This window comes from Gavialis gangeticus, unplaced genomic scaffold, assembly GCF_001723915.1.
Source record: "Gavialis gangeticus isolate Ggan-Ray unplaced genomic scaffold, GavGan_comp1, whole genome shotgun sequence".
NCBI classification, from domain to species: domain Eukaryota; kingdom Metazoa; phylum Chordata; order Crocodylia; family Gavialidae; genus Gavialis; species Gavialis gangeticus.
The window spans coordinates 47,119,211-47,140,959 of record NW_017729029.1 but is presented as its reverse complement, the minus strand read 5'-3'; the positions used below and the strand labels follow the sequence as shown (position 1 = coordinate 47,140,959).

The following is a 21,749-nucleotide window of genomic DNA, read 5'->3' as shown; positions in this document are numbered from 1 at the left end:
CCTGGCCATGCCACTGTCATAACCGCTGCCGCATGGCCAGGCTGGGGCTGGAAGTACTGTGTGCTCTGTGCCCCAGGTTGGAACGGGACTGGACCTAGGAACCAGGCTGGAAGGTAAGTAGAAACACTGATATGTAACCATAAATTATCAGAATAGTTATAACTTCAAAATTTGCCTCTCTCTTGAAAACAGATACCTATGACTGAATGAGAGGAGGGGGAAATGAGTTTTAAGGCTTTAGTAAATATTTTCTGGATTCTTGACGGTGAAAGAATTTACAAGAAATGAGAGAGGAAGGAAGTGGAACTGGCAGCTGGAACTTTTGTCCAGTCTAATCTCTTCTGTACTGCCTACTCATACGTGTGTAGTCAGGGGGCAGAGGGACAAGTGGTGGCAGGGGGCAGAGGGTGCAGTGGGGAAAGCAAACACTGAGGTGGGGAAGAGAGTGGCAGTTGCCAGGGGGCACAGGCACAGCAAGGGGGTGCAGGTGCAAGGGGAGGCAAGTGACGGAGTTGCAAGTGGTTCCCTGACACCTGTCTCCCTGCAGTGGTGGTGGGAACAAATTTAAGATGATCCTCTAATAATTAGAGAAAACTAACAAATTTATACATTTTCCATGTTGAAATTTAATTACCAGAAGGGTCATCTTAAATTTGAAGTCATCCCAGATTCGAGTAAGTATGGTATTGCTTATTTATTAGAATAAAATTGTGTTGAGCAGCTGAATTAAATGCAACTTTTAATTAAAAATACAGAATCATCCAAAACTCAGAGTTCAGGTAGAAAGAAGCTACAAAGCAGGAACATGGGACCATCCAGGTAAGCTCAGTGGACAGTCCTGCCACAAAGTTGTTTCCTGGAGTCAGAGATAAGCTTTCATGCTGGTGATGACTTCGTTAGTCTTTCCATCCACCAGGACTGTCCTTGAATCCCCTACCCACAGGATCAAGTCCTTTATATAGTATGTTACTTATGAAGTGGTATTTATAACTTGACCTGAATAGTTGTGCATTTTTCCTGATTTTTTCTTTATATATAGTCAAGCATGCTGCCTCTATTAGCTAGAGGCCCATGGATTCAGCACATTTGTACTTAAAGAGTTTTAAGTGTAGACCTTAACATTTTTTGTGTTTAATTTGGATTTCTTTTTTAAAAATAAATTTGTTAAAAAAATACCCCCTGAAGTAAAAAGCCTGATATTTTACTCTCTGGTAGCTGGGGCTCTCTGGTAGCTGGTAACCCTCTGTTGTTTTCTTAATGGGGTGATAAACATTGAGTTAGGGATGATAAACACTGTTACCAATTCCCTGTTGGGCTGGTAAGAAGTGGAGGGAGGACCCCTTCCTAATCAAAGCATTCTGCCAGGGCCTGGCTACACCCCCCCTCAGCTCAGCACTGTCGAAGGGGAGGGAGGGCTGCTCTAATGCTCTGCAGCTTCTAGCCTGAGCCACTGCAGGCATGTGCCTGCATTTCTGGGATGTCTGTACAGTTACAAACTGATTCAGCCTAGTCAGGTTAGACTAACTTGCAAAGATTGAATCAATTCAGGTTCAGGTTTTTTGAATGTCTGTCCCTAGCCCATGTGCCAGATTTAGCCCTGAAAAAAACAATTTTCAGAATATAAATAAATATAGCAGCTCTTGAGAACCACATCAATGTAACACACATACACACACACAAGTGGGCAGTACAGCAGAGATTAGACCAAAGTTCCAGCTGCCAGTTCCACTTCCTTCCTCACTTATTGCTTGTAAATTCTTTCACTGCAAAGAATCCAGAAAATATTTACTAAAGCCTTAAAACTCTGTTCCCTCTCCTCTCATTCAGTCATAGGTATCTGTTTTCCCTTAAAATCCAGTATATTCTAGATCATGATGCAGAACTTGCTTTAAAAATAAACCTCATTACATTTTTATTTGTCTCTTGAATGAAAACTTACTTAAAGCCTCAGATTTTCTTCTAAACTAAATCTTATAAATCATTAGAAATAATGTTAAATCAATGTAGGCTGTACCATTCTTGTAATGGTACTCAGAAATACAATGCACCCTGTGGAGCAATGATCCAGTGGCTTATAGACAGAGCATAATACTGAAGGTATTTAGTCAATTGATACTAACAAGCATATTACTTCCACATTATAGGTAGCATCTTTCAGCTGTCCTCTTAAGTCAAACTTATGTGATTTAAAAGAAGAAGTTCCCTACTGAGTTCTTTTCTTATGTTTTTATATTAACATTTCCAAATCTGTCAGCAATAACCAATTCTGAAGTTCATTTAATTCATAAAAGACTACTTAAAAAAAAAAAAAAAAGGAAGCAACTCTACATGTACTAGTGATTATAAAACACAATTACCTGGATTTTCCTTAAAAATATTCTTTACTGCTACAGCTTTGAATAGTGGCCAGTTTAGTATCAAATATCTAGTTACAAAGGGAAGGGCTTCAGAAATGGAAAGTGTGCTATCTGACCTCCTGTACAAATACCGACTATCAGGTTCTGCCAGGAACATGTCAGACCCACCCCATGCTAACTCCCCCAAGACTTCTAACAATACTAAGGCTTACAGCATATAGGCACCTTCCATCAGACAGGCAGCTATTTACAGTCTTATATTTTGTCAAAGAGTTTTAAGAAATATATGGCATTAATCTGAATTAACAGAGAGAGAAAGAGATAGAGAAAAATGTGTCCACAACAAAGTTTCAAGAATTCCTTCTAAAAATCACTCTCTCTCAGATTTCATAAACACAAGCCAAACACAAAGTAAGAAAGCCAAAATCTTCTGGCTATAAAACGTCACGTGTGTACATGGAATCTTCAATAAGATGTATTTAAATACTGTCAAAATTCAATTTTGACAAATTTATTATCCTGGAAACATTGTAAAACACTAAGTCTGCATAATAAGCTTCATGCATTACCATTGATGTGGTCTGTGGTCTACAGAAGCAGTATTTTCTATGTAGCTAATGAGTTGTACAGTAACTAGAGGGAATCCAGAACTTTATCCTGAAAACTAAATGTACAATATATTTTATAAATGATGAATTATTGAACTTCCTCAGTTATAACATGTGGAAACAAGGTATACTCCAAGAGTAATGATTCAATTCTTTTAATACAGAGGACACTGCAATAGGTCTGTAACAAAAAAAATTAACAAAACTAGTAATTTCACAGAGGATAAGTGCAGTTACTTTGTATACAATTTAAAAAGTAATGCACTTACAATCCATGCACAAATCCCAAACAATTCCAATTCAAAATTCAACTGTCACATTTGAAAGCAACTGCAAAATAAAGCTTAGCCTGCGGAACAAACCACTGACACAGAGGGCGAGATTATTTTGCTCATACATCATTTGTGGATCAATTAGTCAATGGAGTTTCTAAAGGCCAAACCACTAAGTTAAATCTTCATCCCAGAACACACAAGACTCAGCAACCTCAACTGTCAACTTGCTAACAACTAAATTTAAAGGCATGTGTAAAACTGCAATATCAGAACTCTGTTTAATGGATTACCAAAATGGTAATTCCTATTATAGAGACTGGTCCTATTGAAGATATTACCATAGTTTTAAACAGCTGTTGTTTTCTGATCTGAGTACCCTTGCTCAGGTGACAGGACTCCCACTTTTACCCATCCCATGATAAAATCCCACAATTCCCCCACTCCTATATCAAGAGCATCCTGCATTTCAATCATGCTTGCCTAGCAGGTCTCCCTAGATTTGGCACCTGTTGTTTTTCCTGTCAAGAATACAAGATCAAGTAGCCTTCTTAAAAACATAAACGCTGTTTATTTTAACAGTGGGGGGGAGGGAAGCATTGGGCAAGGGAAGAGAATGAATTTAAAAAATTATCAATGGGCACATTTAACCTTACCCAAATTGGTGTCCCCTAGAAATAAGCTAGACAGGCCTAACATCCAGCGTCTTCTGATAACCTAGTGAGATCTCTGTGTCAGTCTAGCTCCCCTGAATAACACCCCCTCCCTTGAGAGTCAACTTTAAAACTGCCAGTATTGCTTTGGCTTTGCAAGTTCTCATGCTTCAGTTTTGCTCATCAAAACCAGTTTTGTAAATTGGCTGGAGCCAGGAAGTAGAATCTTCAAAAGTAATACTTTGGAAATGGACTCTTATGAACCCTTAAATGTTTGCCAAGAGTGGCCTATCTTGAACCGCTGTTTCTCTCTCTCATTTTTCCTGGCAACCCTCCTCTTAAATTAAACCAGTAAGTTTGTACTGCAAACATCTTAATAACCAAGTCAAGATACACTTATAAAATTACAGTATGGGACAAATTATGTCAGGTTACAAGAACAATATTTGTTCTTCAAACACAGCGCCTCTGCAAAGCCATGCTACTGACTGACATACCCCTCTCTGCTGGAAGCACCCTGTAGAAGGTGATTAATATTGATCTCCCCAATAACAGAACAGTTTCTTTCCACAAGTAAACTCTACTGATCTCTCAGTGTCAATTACCGTTTTCTCTGTTTGCCTTCATTTGTCTCTAAAATTAATCCGTTTTAGACCTACAGAAATTCATTCCCATTTTAAGATTTAGAGTCCAGTCATCTCTGTTTTTATCCATAGACTTGAAGATCATAAGTCTGGAATGTAAGTCTGGAATGTCAAGGACAAAACCATAACACATCTGCATATTAACCAATATATAATGGAAACATCTTAAGCAGCATTAAAAAAACCCTCATTTTTTAATTAAAAGTAATAAACTCATGGTAACAGGCTGCAAAGAAAAGCTGCACCTTGCCCTTAACAGGCTGATCATTTGAGGTTCCCAAAGGCAAAGTTAAATGTGTATTCTTTCCAAACAAGCAAAATTGCTGGACTTCTTATCCCCAGGCACTAACATTTCCTCAATGCTGCCATGCAAGAAGCCACTGAAGAGCTGGGATTTAAAACAAACAAAATAAAATAAAACCCTTTTTCCCAGAGAAACCTATGACTCAAAGGGATCCCCTGGGTTGTTAAGTCCAGTCTCCCTCCTACCATAGGCACATGGATCATATAATTTCTTCATAAACTGATCATGCTCCATTTTAAGAGCAGTTAAATTTCTCACCTCCCACAAAGCCTCTTAGAAGGCTGTTTCAAATCCTCACTTTCTTAATTATTAGAAACTTTTTTTCTAGTTTCCTGCCTAAATCAAGAATTTATTCATGACCAGTTTACACACATTTGTCCCAGTGCCAACATTGTCCTTCAGCTTGAAATAGCTGTTTTCCCATCCTGAGATATTTATAGGAAGCAATCATCCCCTCTCAGTCTTTGCTTTGCTGTGCTAAATAAGCCAAATTCTTTCAGTCTCATTTTAGCAAGATAAGCTCTCGTCAGCCATTCTAGTAGCATTTCTCTGTACCTGTTACAGTCTGAATCCACCTTCCTTGCCAAAGAGAATCCAGAACTGTACACGGTATCCTAGATGGTATCTCAGTCAGAGCTTTGCACAGAGCCTTCCACATTTCTTCTGGTGATATGATAACTCATAAATCACTTGCCATTTTCAAGGATGCATCATATCAAAGATTCATAGTCTATCACAAAGTGATTAACACGCCCAGGGCTGTCTCTCCTTGGTCCTTCCCAACTGATGAGCTCATCTTATACCTGTTATTATTCTAAGTGCATAACATTAAACTGTGGTATTTACATTTCATCCTATTATTATTCCAGTTGTTAAGGTCATTCTGTTCTTCCTGTATGATATTCTGATTACTCTGTTTTGACAATGCCTCTGTCTTTGTTTAAATGGAATCACCTTGGATTGAGCGATCACAAGTTATGTTTTATGTCCAGCTCTTCTGCAGTATCCTTGATACCTTACAAAATAAACCTGAACTATGCAGAAGGTAGGGTAGAGGGCTATGTTAGAGCAGAGACACTTAACCTCCAGCCCGCAGGCCAAATGTGAGCTCCCACAGGTAGGAAAATTTAGCTGCAGGGGACTAGTGGCCATTAATACTACCACCCTCCCACAATCCCAAATTACCACACCCCCTTCCTTTGCACAGCCAGACTGGGGCTGGCCCATGCCCCCTCTTCCCCACACAGATAAGTTGGGGCTGGGCCACACTGCCTTTCCTCATGTGGCTGGATAAGGTCACCCCCACCTTCTCCTCGCATGCCTGGGTTGGGACCAAGCTACACCCCCCTCTTCTCGTGCAGGTGGATGGGGTCCCAAGGGCATCCGTCCCAGGTACCAGACTGGGGCCAACAGCCACACCTGGCCTGCTGATGGACTAGACACTGCCCATCCAGACCACTGGGGAAAAACCTTGGAGACCGCTGCATTAGAGAGTTCCTCAGTCAGAGGCATGAACTTTCATAATCTCCTTTATCAAATGCTAGGAACAGTAGACAGAAAAAATTGTACACAGAAGGAAAAGAGTCAAGAGGAGGGGACATTGCTAAGGAAGGTAATAAGTGGACTGATTAAATCAATAAAGATGAACAAGGCAGTTAATATCTGCAGGGACACTGGCATGATAGTTCAGGTTATGGGACAAGAATCTATGGGCTCCTATACACAAGCAGGCTTGATTAATCAAGTCTGCTGGAGCGTGGTAATTACCATGGGCAGTAATTACCACACTCTAGTGGATTCCAGTGTCTCATGTATCAGTGTCCCTGGACTGAAAAGTGGCAGGCGTGGGGGCACTTTAACTAAAACTCGGCAAATGAGCTTTAATTAACACACCCCTCACCCCCGCCATTTTCAAGCATGGGAATGCTGACACACGAGATGCTTCAGTCGCTTTAATTAGAGCGGCTCTCAGAGCTGCTTTATTTAAAGCAACCCCCCCAACACACACACACACCACATGTATAAATACCCTACAGTTCCTGTTGGAACCAACATTAATACAACCCAGCCTGTGGTGATTTCTTGTTCCAGATGGCTTTTAAAGGTTTTTTTTATTTAAGGACAGCTATGCGGAGGTCAGTGATGGACTGTCCAAAGATGTTAAACTGTTCCACTACAGTGTGATTCTGGAACTGATGTCAAACTGGCATTCACTCTTTTATGCAGGGCTTTCCCCATCAGGCCAATTTAGACAGCAAAGTGGCGCTATAAGCAAGTGATGGCATATATGGCATTGGTGGAGGAGCAAGTACATGAATCCCAGATGTTATAATTTGTATTGTTCTGTCCAGTGATGATCTGGCCCATGTTGATCTAGGGGGCACAACTGGGGTTCACACCAAACAGTGGTTTAGTGGGAATAGGAGTTAGGGTAGTCTGTTGCTGGAGAAATATTATTTGAGGCTGGAAGGCTACACATAAGCCAGGACAGGCCTGTCCCTCACCCCACACCCACCTCACACCAAAGCTCACTTGAGATCATCACCAATTTCCAGGAGGGGCTGAAGGGAAGTAATAAAATATTTTCCGGGCCATTCCTAGGATCTGAAAAAACAGACCGCTGCCAGTAAGAGCTCCTGCCTCTCTGAACCAGCCAGTTCGTAATGTGCCTTCCTCCCCTATATTCTGTCCGAATTCAGGCTAACATAACTAACCCCTAAACTAGGATAATTTTTTCTTGGTTCAATTACTACTTGACATAGAAAACCATGGATTATTACATCAAGAAATATCCGTGCCCTACCATTAGTAGTACCTATGCCCATCTATATCTGGGGAGTTACAATCTGCCAAAATGACAGCTCTATGAAGAACTTTTCTGTAATATTACAGATATTTCTATCTATATCCAAGTGAACCCCACGAGGCCTACTGCAAATTTCAGAACTTCCCCAAAATGATTTTGACTTAAATCTGTTTTAAGGGAAAAGGGGGATAGTATGAATAGAACAATAGCAGTTCAATACTATCGCACCACATTTATTTCTCTCCTTCTCTCACAGCATATATCCTTACACCTATGATCCAGCTGGGACTATTATTCCTCTGTGCCCCCAGTATATTACTCAAACACCTTGCATTAGTCTACAAACATTTCAATTGTTTCTTACTGACAAAAAACTCAGTTCCCTAGCCAGATGAAGTAGTCTTTTCATTAGCTGTATTGACCACCTGACTGCTCTCAATGGTAATACAGGCATACCTCGTTTTATTGCGCTTCGCTTTATTGCGCTTCGCAGATATTGCGTTTTTTACAAATTGAGGCAAGACCCTCCACCAGCAAAAAGATTATGACTCGCTGAAGGCTCAGATGATGGTTAGCATTTTTTAGCAATAAAGTATTTTTTAATTAAGGTATGTACATTTTTTTTTAGACATAATGCTATTGCACACTTAATAGACTACAGTATAGTGTAAACATAACTTTTATATGCACTGGGAAACCAAAAAATTCGTGTGACTCGCTTTATTGTGATATTCGCTTTATTGCGGTGGTCTGGAACTGAACCCACAATATCTCCAAGGTATGCCTGTAACTCTGTCCTTTACCCTTCTGAGGTTTTTATCCATTACTGCACAATTATTTTCCTATTTGTGTGCTAAACTTGGCATGACAATTACCCAACTTTTGCTGTTTTTTCTTCGTTTAAAGCAACAGTTCTCAACCTTTCTAGACTCAAAGCATCACTCAGAAAATACCAGCTCTTAGATTTCACTCTTTTTTGATTATGGAAAAATAGAGCAATTCTTTTGTTGCAAAGAACTCAGGAAGACTACAACAGGTCGAAATGGTTTTGAGACTAGAGATTCCTATTTGAAATCTCTGAGTTTATTATATGTATATGCTTGCCACATCATCCTTGTTGAGAATCACTGGTTTAAAGCTATCATGGGTCCATGCCAGCCTGGGAATTAAATGACTATTAACCACCATTAGCTACTTTTTTCTAGGAAGTCATCCTACAGACTAATAGGTCCTAAAAAGTTAAGGTTGCTTTTGTGGAAGGTGGTGCTTTAGTCTTATCTGACAGCATACTTGATAACAGATCATCCACTCCCACAAAAAGGATTTAAGAAGCAGGCAAAGGAGGATGCCATGACTATTGCCCACAGGGACTATAAAGATTTCCACTGAGAAGTTTATAGCTGTTGCTAGTAAACAAGGAAGAATATTCATTGATGGATCTGACCGACTATAGATATAGCAGTGACTCATTTCAGATCCAAGAAAACAATGACTTTAGAAACCATATGCACCAAATCTACTACTTCAGTTTAAATAGGTCTGAGTTGAGTCTGAACAATTCTCTGGCTTGCCTCTTCAAAGGATTTTGGTTATTGGTAAGAATAACATTATTACAGAGGACTTTTCATCAGTTACTTTACAACATATTACAAATGGAGGAACTCAGACACAAAGCAGTGGCATGACTCAGCGTCACCCAGCAGACCAGTGACAGCTGAAAACAGAATCCAGATTTCCCCGGGCTCAATGATGTAACTCTAATGATACTGCCTCCCCTAGTCAACAGGAGCAACCTGAACAGTCAAGATTTATGGAAGCCCCATTCCTAGGAGGATGCAAAGGTAAAAAAATATCAACTGCATAAGTGCCTGATAATGTGACCCTCAGACAAATCTGATTCTCTATTTGATCCAAAAAAGGCTTCATCTCTGGAATGGTTTGAAAACTGCTGATCCCTCCAACAACAGAGCCTTCCAAGAGGTATTAGGCTGCTCTAAAGACTTATGCATTTGAGCCAAGAATGTTTTGGAGATCACTCTGGCCTTCCTCTTACTGTAATTTCTACTGGAGCCTCAAATCATCAGGAATTCCTACATAAAAGGAGAGCTTAAGGCTGTGTTCCCCTTTTATAATAGTCCAAGATGCAAGTTCTATTTATGCAGCCTATCCACTGGAAGAGTGTCTGCCATCTAGACATTCAAAAGACAAACACTTTCGAAAAGAAAAAAGAGGGAAAAAGCACATCTCCCAATTGGTACAGACTTCTGATTTTCAATGTCCTGCAAAATAATGGAGAGCACAATGAAACTAGAACTAAACTTTTCCTAATAATTTAGCACTTTCTCCTACAAAATAAAATAATTAAGTTTTTATTGGTAGTGGGCCTGCATATAAGGATTACAAATAAGAAATCAGACTGGGGGCCTATATAATTTAATGCCCTCTCTGGAATTGCCACGTAGAAGAGGTATCTGAAGAAAATACAAGACACCCGTGCTGTGGACAATTATAGAATATCCAAATTACCATATATACAGACGATGGGGTAGGGAGAGTGATATGGGAGTTCCATCCTAATCTCAGTCAGTGATTTACTGGTTCATGCCTTAAAGTAGAAAAAAGTACCTTATAAATACCATGAATATTCTCTATGCTATTTTTTTTTGCTTTCATGACAAATAAGAGTGCCCATCTGCTACTGAGCATCTTTGACATTACTGAAATCAAAATAATGTGTAACAATACGGCGCAGGGTAAGAAGCCAGCTTCAAATAGGTATACTCCAACCATTTATATTATGGAAGTGAAAACTTAACACCTCTTAACTCCTTAAATTCCTCCAGCCACCAGGAAATGTCATGAAGCACTGATTTCTCATGCTCCTAAAAACATGCACTGCTTAGCTCAAATTTTTATTTTAAAAAGAAGCCACCAGTAAGATAAGAGGTAGCAGTCAGGCTTAATGCTAAAAAATGAGTGGACCACAACAGTCAGGGGCACATATGAAAGCATGAGCCTTTTTTGAATCCTGATGTATTACTGACCTCAAAATAGCTGAGAAAGAAAGGGTAAGTTGCATTCTTCTTTTATAACCTCTTTATCATATCTGATCTTACCAGTCTTTTCCCCAAATTAAGGAAAAGGAAGAGTTTCACATGCATTTAGAGTATTGAAGAACATAAATATATTAATTTTTGTCACCTATTTTCACTACATATTTGAGGTTGACTAGAATTGCCCTTGTATTCCAAGTGATCATCACAAACCTAAATTATTGTCCTGTGTTTTAAGAATCAATGATCTTATTAATTAATAACTTCAGGTTTTGTCACTGTATTAACAGATCTGGTTCAATAACCTATTTTCCATTCAGTTTTTCAGTGCATGGCCCACAGTGACCGAGAGTATAATATTGAAAAATACTACCTATCTACCCCTACTTAGGCCTGCCTTGGTTGGACTAAAGCCAAATAAAGTTCCACTCTTACCATGCTCATTAGACCACATACTTTAGAAAGCAGCTTCCAGGAAGAGCTGTACTTCCCTCTTTTCTCTTCTGACTACAAGCCTCAGCTATTCCCACCTGGCAGGCTTTCTGGTTTCCCACACTGCCCTTTCCTCCATTTCCAATACTCTCAGTACAGAGACCAAGATCACAAAAAGTTGTTCTACTTCTGCAACCTCATTTTCTGACTAGTTCTCCATCCATGTCATCTGATAATCTGCAGGACACAGGGGCAGTACAGTGGCTAAGATACAAGGGGTGCTTTTTTTGCCAAGTTTTAAAGTGATTCTTACTTTTTTAAAATAGTAACAGCACTTGGGATTACTGGACTGAAAGCCTCCAAAATGGGACGAAACAGACAGAAGGTGATATTTACTGTATAACTGAATTCACAACTTAATCTACTTAAAACCGGTGAAAACAGAAATGTCATTCCTTTTACACTGATCACCACATAAGTCTTGCTGACTTCCTAAGTGTCTTGACACTTGCCTACAATAAAAAAAACAACTTTGAACCTTTTTTTAAATGAAAATCCAGCATCTAATTTTCTCCAGGAACACCTGAAGACAAGGTCTACCTGAATTAGACCACTGACTTTTTAAATATAGGATAATGAGCAAAGACAACCTTGCTTCTAGTAAGAAGCCTGTAATGGAAACCCTAGGCCTTCTTCCTCCTCTGAATCTGATACGGAGAAGACAATGCTACAAATCTGTTAGGTGGTAGAGTAGAGAGGAGGGACAACCCACCTCTGTTGGGAGAGACACAAGGATGAGTAACAGTGCTATGTTTTATTTCTTAAATGTTACAATCCTCAGATTCCTAAACATAACCCTGCCAGGAACACTTAAAAAAAAAAAAAAAAAGGGTGGGGGGGGAGGCAGAGGGAGGAAACGGGACCATAAATTAGTTATTCTGTGAGATCAAGAGAGAGAAATGGTTCTTCATAATCCTGACGAGGACAAGACAGTCACAGGATATAAAAGCATAACTGTCCTCCCAGTGACCTTGTCTCCTCACCTCAGGCAGCAACAAGGCTAATCAGGACAACTTGTGGAAGCCAGGGCAATTCTAGAACCCAGCCTTTTAAATATAATACAATAATATTGGCTCATACAGTCAATATGTGAGGGAACACCAATGCAGCCTCAACCAGCATTTTTCCCCTGAAGGTGAACAAATGCCAGGAAAACTAAGGCACTGTCTGTCATCACGTAAATAGACGTATCAATAGGCCAAAGCACAAGTCGCATGGGGTGAGTCAAAGAGTGAGAATAAGCAGTGGTAGCAGAAAGGATGCCATGTGCAATCATAGAGATGGAGTACTGACAGCTGTGGGAGGGACAACTTTTTGATCTCAGGAAATCGCTATGCAGGAAAGGAGGTGTTGAATCTTTTTGTGAAGATAAGTTGATTAGATAAAGTTAAGCTCATTTTACCTCACTAATGTGTGTCAAGTGATTGCTGCATCCAGTTTTACTTCCCTTAGTCTTTTGTATATCAATGTAAAGTGAAATGATGGAACTTAATGAACAATTTACCAGTGAAAAAATATCCTATTATTTTAAGCTACAAATTCTTAGCACACATTTGAAAGGTGTGTACAACTGGACTCTTCCAAGTTGAGTATGAAGAGCTGATTTTCAAGAGATTAAATGTTAGTATAAAATGTAAACCACTTATTTAATGACTGCCACCCATACACCAATGTGAAATGATTCAGTGTTAAGCACCAATATACATTTCCTCTTTTCAAAGATAAAGAGGTTGAAAAGTACATGTTCAAAATACAGTATCATACATTTCATAAAATTTATAGAAATTTGCAGAAATATCCATTGTTTTATGGATTCTGTGACCTTAATAAAAACCATGATTAATGCAAGACCTTAGATAAGACTAATTCATTCTATTTCTTCTGAAATAAAAAACTCCACAAGGTAATACAACCAAATATAACACATTAACTGAGGTAGAGGAGATGCAAAAAGGAAGAACATCTAGATCAGTGGTTCTCAACCTTGCTAGACTCAAGGCACCCTGTTTGACCCAAGGTACCCCTCAAAAAATGCCAGCTCTTAGTTTGTCACTTGCTTTTTTGATTATAGAGAAATAAGAGTTCAATTCTTCTGTTGCAAAGAATTCTGAAAGATCACAACAGGCCTGAATGTTTTTAACACCATGGATTTCTATCTGAAATAGTCAAGGGAACAAAAGAAAAGAAATGCTATCTTCCTTCTTGCTCCCCAACTGTCTCTTCTTCACCCCTTTCACCATCAGACACGCATGCTAGGTTAGGAGGAACAAATAGTTTTTCTAAATAAAGCTAGTATTGCAACTAACCACAGATTACACATGAGCAATACAAACTTTATGCTAAATGCTTCCAGATGAAACAGAGAAAACCCCAGGTCTTCCTAAGAGCATCTACAGTTTAATTTCCTGTACTGGAAACTCCTGAAAGTTTCTGCCTCTAATATTAGGATAAAAATCAGAGTATTATTTTTACTGGAAAATGAGGCTGACATTCAAATCAATAGCACACGCTGCTAATAAAGCCCTCTAAAACAGCACTCACAAACACTTGTAGCCTAGGTAACTTACTGACCATGCCTACAGTTGCAAGACTGCTTGCCCCGTGTGCCCTGCTGAACAGTTTCACGTTTGAATTCTCTATCTACCACATATATTCAATTAAATAGAAAAGTGGCAGAAATGACAGAACACTATGACAGATGTTTTGAGTTTATCGTCTCAGTGCTTCCTCACTCGTGCAAACATATCAGAAGTAAAGCCTACTGGCAAAGGTACATTCTTTTTGCAGCCTCCGGATACTTAATCATTTTGCTTGCCATACAATATCAAGGCATATTCACAATCTTCCTTTCAAATACACCAGGAATTCCCTGAAGAACACTGACTGGCAGCCAATACACTAGGCATCTCTTACTGCACTGCATTTCCAAAAAGTTCATCTTACAAGACGACACTTGGAGAGACTCGCTGGCCGTGTCCAGACGAGTGTAGATGTGGGGTGTGTGGCACTGCAGACCCACCTACGATGCCACACACCACACATGCAGGTGTGCCCCACACTGCTACCTTGCAGCATGGTGGAGTGGGGGTGGGGGGGTGACCCTGGGAGATCCCAGGGTCAAATAAACCCATGCCAAGAAAAAGTGGAGTGGTGCATATGCTGGCAACGTATGCTGCCCAAAACTGGAGGCTGGGCTGCCAACCAAGCTCCCAGCTGCAGGAGCTCTGCAACTGCAGCTCCCTGAGGCCCCCAGGATCCCAGATAAGGCTCCTGGGGCTAGCACAGTTGCTGGCCCGAGTCTCCTGTACCCCACCTGTGGTAACCTGCCATGTACCAGAGAGCATGTGGCACAGATGTCACCCAGGGGCAAGCAGCAGTGGCACAAAGTGTGCCCTGCTACTTGTCCCTAGGGAAAGAAACAGCTATGTGCATCTGGACACAGGCACTGGGTGCATCTACACATGCCCTTTACTGCAGAGTAGACTAATTAGGGCTGCAGTAAAGCAACACAGTCGACACGTGAGTCAGTATTAGGGCGCAGTAAACTAATTAACTTGGCTATAACATAGTACTGTTGGGGACAGTACTATCTTACAGCAGAATAATGAAGTGCAACAAAATGTAATTTTGAAGAGTTATGCCTGTGGTCAGCTTAGCCGGGGGGTCAGCCCCTCTGCTACCTAATGCTGACACCCATACCTCCTGCCAGCCCAGGCCTGCTGTACCCTGGCTCAAATTGCTCCTGTCCCAGGCACTCAAGCAGCTTTGGAGTTTATTGTGTCACATTAATTGCATGTGGAGATGTACCCACTGATATGCAACTGTGTTCAATATTCAATAATAAAGGCCATTACAATTCTGAGTAAAATTATTCATCTTTAGAGTTTATGAGAGACATTTTATAGAAGTAATATACTACAGAATATTATGGTTTAAAAACACAGAAATTGAAGAGAATCAAATCTACAGACTGGGTACTTTGATCACCACCAAACCCTTCCCCCACAGTACAGGTGACATCTCTTCTGATGGCTGTTGATCTTTAGGAAAAGACCAAGCTAACAGTTATGCCTATCCCCAACATTATTTTGTGATATAGACTCCATTGTCACCAAAATAAAGAGCTCTGGAATAAAAATCAAAAAAGCAAGCCACTACTCTTAAAAGCAGAAGATGAAACTTTTTGTAAAAGTAATATAAAAATGTAATATAATAAGCTCAGTTTCTTTAAGCAGTCTATATAAATGTGCCTGAGTTTGAAGATTATGGGTTTTTTTGTTTGTTTCTGTTTTTGTAAGATCACATGAAAGTTTTACATTATAATCAAAATATTTACAGAGAGACAGACTAATGAAGGCAATGGGTGGGTAAAAATAATAAACTGCAGAGAATAAGTGACCCAAGACCACATGAACCCAAGACAAACTCGCATACATAAGAAACACATAATTCTCTGGATTTCCAAACTGTAACATATATAACCCAACTTTTATCAAAGTCCATTAAAATACAGGGGCAATTGAAAAAAAGCATAGTACAACAGTTTAAAGTTTTGATTAAATTGGTCTTGGGGCTGTAGAGGAAGAAATGAAGCTTTTTTTATACATTTGAAGTAGCAGCAAACCACCATTCTCTCTGGATTCATGTATTAATAGCATAGTAAGAAGTTGTAGCTAAGTCAAAGAACAACCTTGTGCCCCACCACAAAAAACAAAAACCCAAAAAACTTGGAGTAGAAAACAGGAAGCAGGGCACACCAGCAGAGTACACTGGAAACTGTTCTCTTCCACAGGATCAATTTACACACAATCTGGGCAAAAACAAATTTTAAATCACATTTTTCCAACCCCTGAAAGCTGATAAGCGTAAAGGATCACAAGGTTTATAATTTATTTTAATGTTACTGTTACACTAAGAAGTCATTGAAATTAGCTGAGGAGGGTTTTGCTATGAACAAAACTTCAGTAAGGAGATTTTTATACAGCATCTTTTTCTTAAAGGTTGTCTCATGTACAGTCTGTTCTTCCCACTTTAATAAGAGTACAACATTAGAAAAGAAAGGAATAAGAATATTAGAAGAGAAAAGAATTTGTAATTCTATATGTGTATGGAAGATGGGAACTGTTGGGATAACAACAGTAATAGGGACTAACATCCAAAACATTTTAAAGGAAAATATTTACTCAAGTCATTTGCTTATTTGCTCCTTTAAATACATATACAATTGAGATTTAAATACCTTACTATTTTACTGATGTTGCAATAAAGTGGCCCAGTGGTGCTTCATGCCCTTCTAGAATGTGGAGAGTGGCTAAACTTAAACCACTAAACACAAGGAAAAACAAAACTAAGGTAAATGACACCCCCTGTCATGCAAACATCACTCCTTACCCAGGAACTAGCACTGCAAAATAGGAAAGTCTGCAGAAGGACTACAGACACTGCACCATGCAAAGGCAGTGGTGCATGCTCCATCTCTTGAAATTTTTAGTTCAAGGTGGAGTCCCTGGAGTCCCTTCTGAAAGATAACACTAGCTAAACAAGTTATTAAATTCAATACAGGAATAACTGGACAAAATTTTATGGGCTGTATAAAGGTCAGATTAGATGATCTAATGCTCCCTTCTGGCCCTAAAATACATAAATCCATAATAAGCAGATATGAGGGAGGATTAGGAGAATGAGCCGTTGCTTGTGTTGTGTTCCAGATTTTAATACCAGCATTTGTGCACACCTGCTGTCTTCACTTGGTTAGGTGTTATTGTACTGCAGGGTGATGAGCAGTTGGAGCAGCCTGGCACTGAGATACAGGGAGAGATGCATCAATAACTTGAGGGGTCAAGTACGTCTCATTTCAAAGATGAATTTTGTAGACTGTCAGACATCCAGAGGTGTCTTCTCACCATAGGGATTGTCAACAGTCTGGTGGCATACGCAAGTGTTCTTCAGGGCTGAGGAAAAACTAAAAGAAGGCAAGGTCTCAAAATAATTCTCAGGATTAGTGTGAAGGGGTGGGAAATCTGGGATGGTGTGTGTGGAATCAACTCAGAATATAGGTAGCTTCTACTCATTCCACTTGACCTAAGCTTGAACTGTATTATGATGCTCATGTGCTCTCTTCCTAGAGCACTGGTAAAGAGCACCAGTATGCATGACTAGCATGTCGAGGTGATGCTCAGGGAGGGCAGAATTAAGTTTGCATTGCAGGGCTTGTTTGTACCTTAACTTTGTTTTTTTCTGGTTCTCAAAGTTTTAAGTTTAGCACTCCACATTCCAGAAAAGCATGAGCTACCACAGGACAATCTCAAGTTTGCACCAGCTGAGTATTTAGACATTTTATTTTTCCTTTTTTTAAGAATGATTTATCAGAAGCCTCACATAAGATAGCCCTGTTTTCCCCTTCCAACATCTCTGGACTTGTCTACCCACTGAAGCCTCTGCTTGCATGGCCTGCTAGAAAAGATGTACCATATGCTGACAGAAAGCGTTTTTCTGCTGACAGTTACTCCCTGAACAAAATCAACTAAGACAGAAAAAGCCCTTTTCTGTTAGTATTGTTGCATCCAAACCGAGGGTCTGTTAGCACAGGTAAATCAACTACTGGATATAGTCTTTTCATGCTCCTAATTAATTGACAATTCCATCCCAGCAAAACTTTGTAGCATAGACATGGCTTCAGATTATTCTGACAACATGCAAGTCCCTTTACTGCCCAGCATCCGACCCTGTTTCTCTATCTGTCCTGCACAAGCTGGTTCTCTCTACAAGGGATGAAGCCAGAGGAAGGAGGGAGATGTCAGCATGGGAGGGAGGATGAAGAGAATGACCAGGAATCAATGAAGTTATTTTTTAAGGGGATTTTTTTAAAGGAACCATGAATGTAGGCATTTTAGAGTGTAAAGTGGTCAACATCCTCTACAGCACACCTTATACCTCTCCTTTCAATGCTACTCTTCAACACCCCTCCACATATCTCTTCCAGTGCTCCAACTCAGGATTCCTCCATCACCCATGCCCCTTCAAACTCCATGCCAAACTTCAGGCGTGGGACACTGGGGAGGTGGGAAGTGGAGTGTGGGAAGCACATGTACCAGCTGGAGGCAGGAAGAGGCAGGTACAGATCCTACTCCAAATATGGGTCAAGTGTATAAAACAATGGCCCTACACCTTTATCTAAAGGGTAGAAAGTTCAGACAGGTACAAAGACATACATGCATCTCAACAGGCTCTGTCAATTGAATGAAAACAACCACAAAGTTAAGCCTAAACTGAAGCAATAGCTCAGAGGTATGAGCTGCTTCATGTATCTCAGTAGTTTCAGATCTTGTGAGTCCTTAGCACACCACTGGTTTGCTCAATCTCAGCACTGCAGGCTTGGGAGTGCTCCAAACACATCTCTTCTCAACTCCCCACCTCATCTGAGCATGGTGCTTACCGCATACAATTAGAGTATGGTCCTTCCTTGCTCCCCAACCTGGTTTCAGTACTGTGGAGCATGAAGGGGAACAAATAGGGAGATACAGATATAAGAAACTTTTTGAGCACAGAGTTGAAAGCCTTACATCCTGAACTGCACAGCTTTTACTCCTTTCCACTCTTGACTCTGACCATTCCTTTTCCTCTTGCAAAAACTGCAGCCTGGACAAGGGCAAGCCCATATTCCTCATCTCAGAAGGCAGAAAGGGGAAAGAGGAGTGGGCTCCTGGTGTTTCCCCTGATGAGGGCTGGAACAACAATGAATACAAACTGTGGGAAATGGGAAGTATGTAGGGAAGGGAAGAGGGAGAAGGAACAGACAGATCCCCTTTGAGCCACTTTTTAGGGTGGGAAGAAAAGGGAAGATGCTCACTTAACTTTCCCCTGCTGCCTCATGATTCCACTCCATCAGCACTTCTGAACTTTCAGATAGCCAAGAATCACGCTCAAAGACACCTCTATTCGTGGAGTAACTATTTCAAAACTACTTTTGTATTCCCCAGTTGCTTAAAGCCCCAGTCTCACAAGTTTCCATAAAAGAGCCTTGAACAATCCCTTGTACTAGTACAGGTGACAATTTAGGGGGTGTACTACCCGCACACAATAACTGTGCCCTTTAAGGGTTACGTGCCCCAATGCCCTTTGCTTTGTTTGGGAGCCTACTCCCATTCCTGCTTGCTGCTCCAACCCCCCCAGCCCTCTTCTGGGGCAGAGTCAAGGAAAAGTTATACCGTACAAATTTAGAAATATTACAAACAACTCATGTTTGGAGAACTGTATATCAGAAACCCCTTGACCAAATGACCTGCCCACCTGTTACCTCTTGAGGATGTTGGGCTCTGTTGTTTAGAAAATGCATGAGTCACAATTATATTAAGCTAACTGTTCACTAGAGAGTCTTTCATCTTCTAATTAATGCTAATTTTTGGATAATATCTCTAAAACAGAATCTGCACATGGACTTTAAGGGAAAAAAAAACTGCTGCTAGACCAGAAACATCTGTCTCAGGCCAAACCTTCTAAAAGGATCCTCTGCAGAATTAAGGCAAGGGATAAAGAAATATATTCATTTGAAAACTGCCAAGGTTGTAGCTATACACCGTAAGTTTAAGCTCTAACTCAGGAAAAAATTACCATTACTATATGTCTCCTATGCTGACAGACTGCATGCAAACTCTTTGACTGTTAGAAGTTCTGCTGCACCTACAAATTTTGCACAAATAAATCATGTGCCAACCTGAAATTCTACACTTAATGCTGAATCGTTTTTTCAATATTGCTTCTCCAGCAGGATGGAGGATGTTATATCCTAACAGAAATTCTGAGCAACTGACCTCAGTGTCACAGTTTGAGCCCTACACTTGTCCAAAAATTTTCCAAAAAATTGCTATTTTATAACAGCTCATTGGAAGGGAGGTTGTAGTCTGAGAATCTCTTTGTTAAATGACCATAAATTTGGACCACAAAACCTGGACTGTCTCAAGGCAGCAAAATTCAAGGTAATTCAAGTAAGCAATTGAATTTTAGAGCAATTAGAATAAATGACCTCAGAAACAGAAAGTAATGTTAAACCTTAAATAGTGGAGCTACAATTAACATGGGGGAAGAAAACTGAAATTAACAGCTCACTGCTAAGCACAGGAGGAAGTAAACTCCCAAAGTGCTCACTTGAGAGAGCTCCACAGATAAATTTAGTTTTTATCTGTGCCTTGATTTCCCTGCTCTGTAAAACAGAGACAAAGATAGTGAACTCTCGTGTAAAGCACTTCCAGACCTAATAAAAAACATTACACAGAAGCCAGGCGTGATCATAACAGCAAATTAAATGCAGGCATCGTTCACTTCTCCTCCATCAACAAAACCATGCAGTGACAGCTGCAGAAAGTTGAGCATAGTACCCCACACTGGAGAACAGACACGGGGCAGTCAATCTTCCATGCAGCGTGGTAGTTACTAAATATGAAGCAGGTGAAGCAGGAGTTCCTAGGCTACTGGACACTACAAAAGGAAGAGCTGCATTTACAAAATAAGGAATAAAGCACCCCACAGTTGAGATACCCCTCCCAGCCACCATGCCTCCCCTCTAGGTCCTCAGCTGTCCACACACAGGAGTTAAGAAGAGTGTATAGATGGGACTTGCTCATCAGACCCGTGGAGCTGTGTTGTCACGATGGCAGTTACGGCCACCTAGGAGAGACGTAAGTCCTCAGTGTCTACCTAGCAAGGGGATCTCTTAAGGGTATAACAAAAACACAGGCTACATCTGGAATATGGAGGACAGACATAACACGACTGACAAACCAAACTAGTACTGTGACTGCGGGTACACAGATGACGAAGGAAATTCATTAGGACATATTCTCCATCCCAACTTGGTGGTCATGGGGCATACAAGGACCGTGCTGGTACCAACAGCCTCACGCCAGGCCTGGCAGGCCATATGCGGTCACTTGCTCAAGAGCCCAAAGGAGAATTTACCTTGGATGGAAGTGGAGAAGGGAGTGGGGAGAGGCCACGCAAAAGGTGCTAAGGGGTCATATGGGCATTTTGACCGCCTGGGATGCAAACTATTCTCAAGGGGCCCGCAGGAAGCATGGTTTGCAGGTACATTGAGTGGAAAGGGTGAAAGGATCAGGAATTAAACTAATCAGGGCTGGGGACAGAGTGCAGGGGATCAGGGCGCAGCGGCGTCCAGTTGTGCCGTCCCCAGGAAACACTAGCAAAGCGGGGATCAGGCGCCAACACAGTCGTGAGCTATCTCCCCGGGGGTCCCGGGTGACGCGGGGTCTGGAGGGAGGGGGCGCAGAGGATGCCGACTCCGAGCCAGGGCTCAGGCACAGGGCTGGCGGGGCGCCGGGGGAGACGTCCCTGTGGCAGGGAGTCGTGCAGGGTGCCGAGGCTCTGGGCACGGGGGTGCGGGGCCGGGCGCGGTACTCACTAGGGGTCGTTGGTGAAGCGGGGGCTCCGCGGGGGCTGGTAGCCGTACAGGTGACAGTAGAGCACGTCGAAGCAGAAGCAGCACATCTCGGCCGACACCACCATCTTCCTGCAGCCGGGCCCGCCGGAGCCAGCGCCGGGGGAGGC

The 21,749-nt window shown here is 41.1% G+C and overlaps 1 protein-coding gene across 2 annotated transcripts in view; it reads right to left on the bottom strand.

Annotated features, from left to right (window-relative positions):
• Positions 1–21,743, bottom strand: part of AMMECR1 (Alport syndrome, mental retardation, midface hypoplasia and elliptocytosis chromosomal region gene 1) — a 133,430-nt gene extending 111,687 nt beyond the window's left edge. For both annotated transcript variants that reach the window (XM_019521531.1, XM_019521533.1), the window contains exon 1: positions 21,604–21,743. In XM_019521531.1, coding sequence (XP_019377076.1) covers positions 21,604–21,707 — 104 coding nt within the window. In that variant the 5' untranslated portion in view covers positions 21,708–21,743. The remainder of the gene's footprint in view (positions 1–21,603) is intronic.
• Between the last annotated feature and the right edge of the window lie 6 nt (positions 21,744–21,749).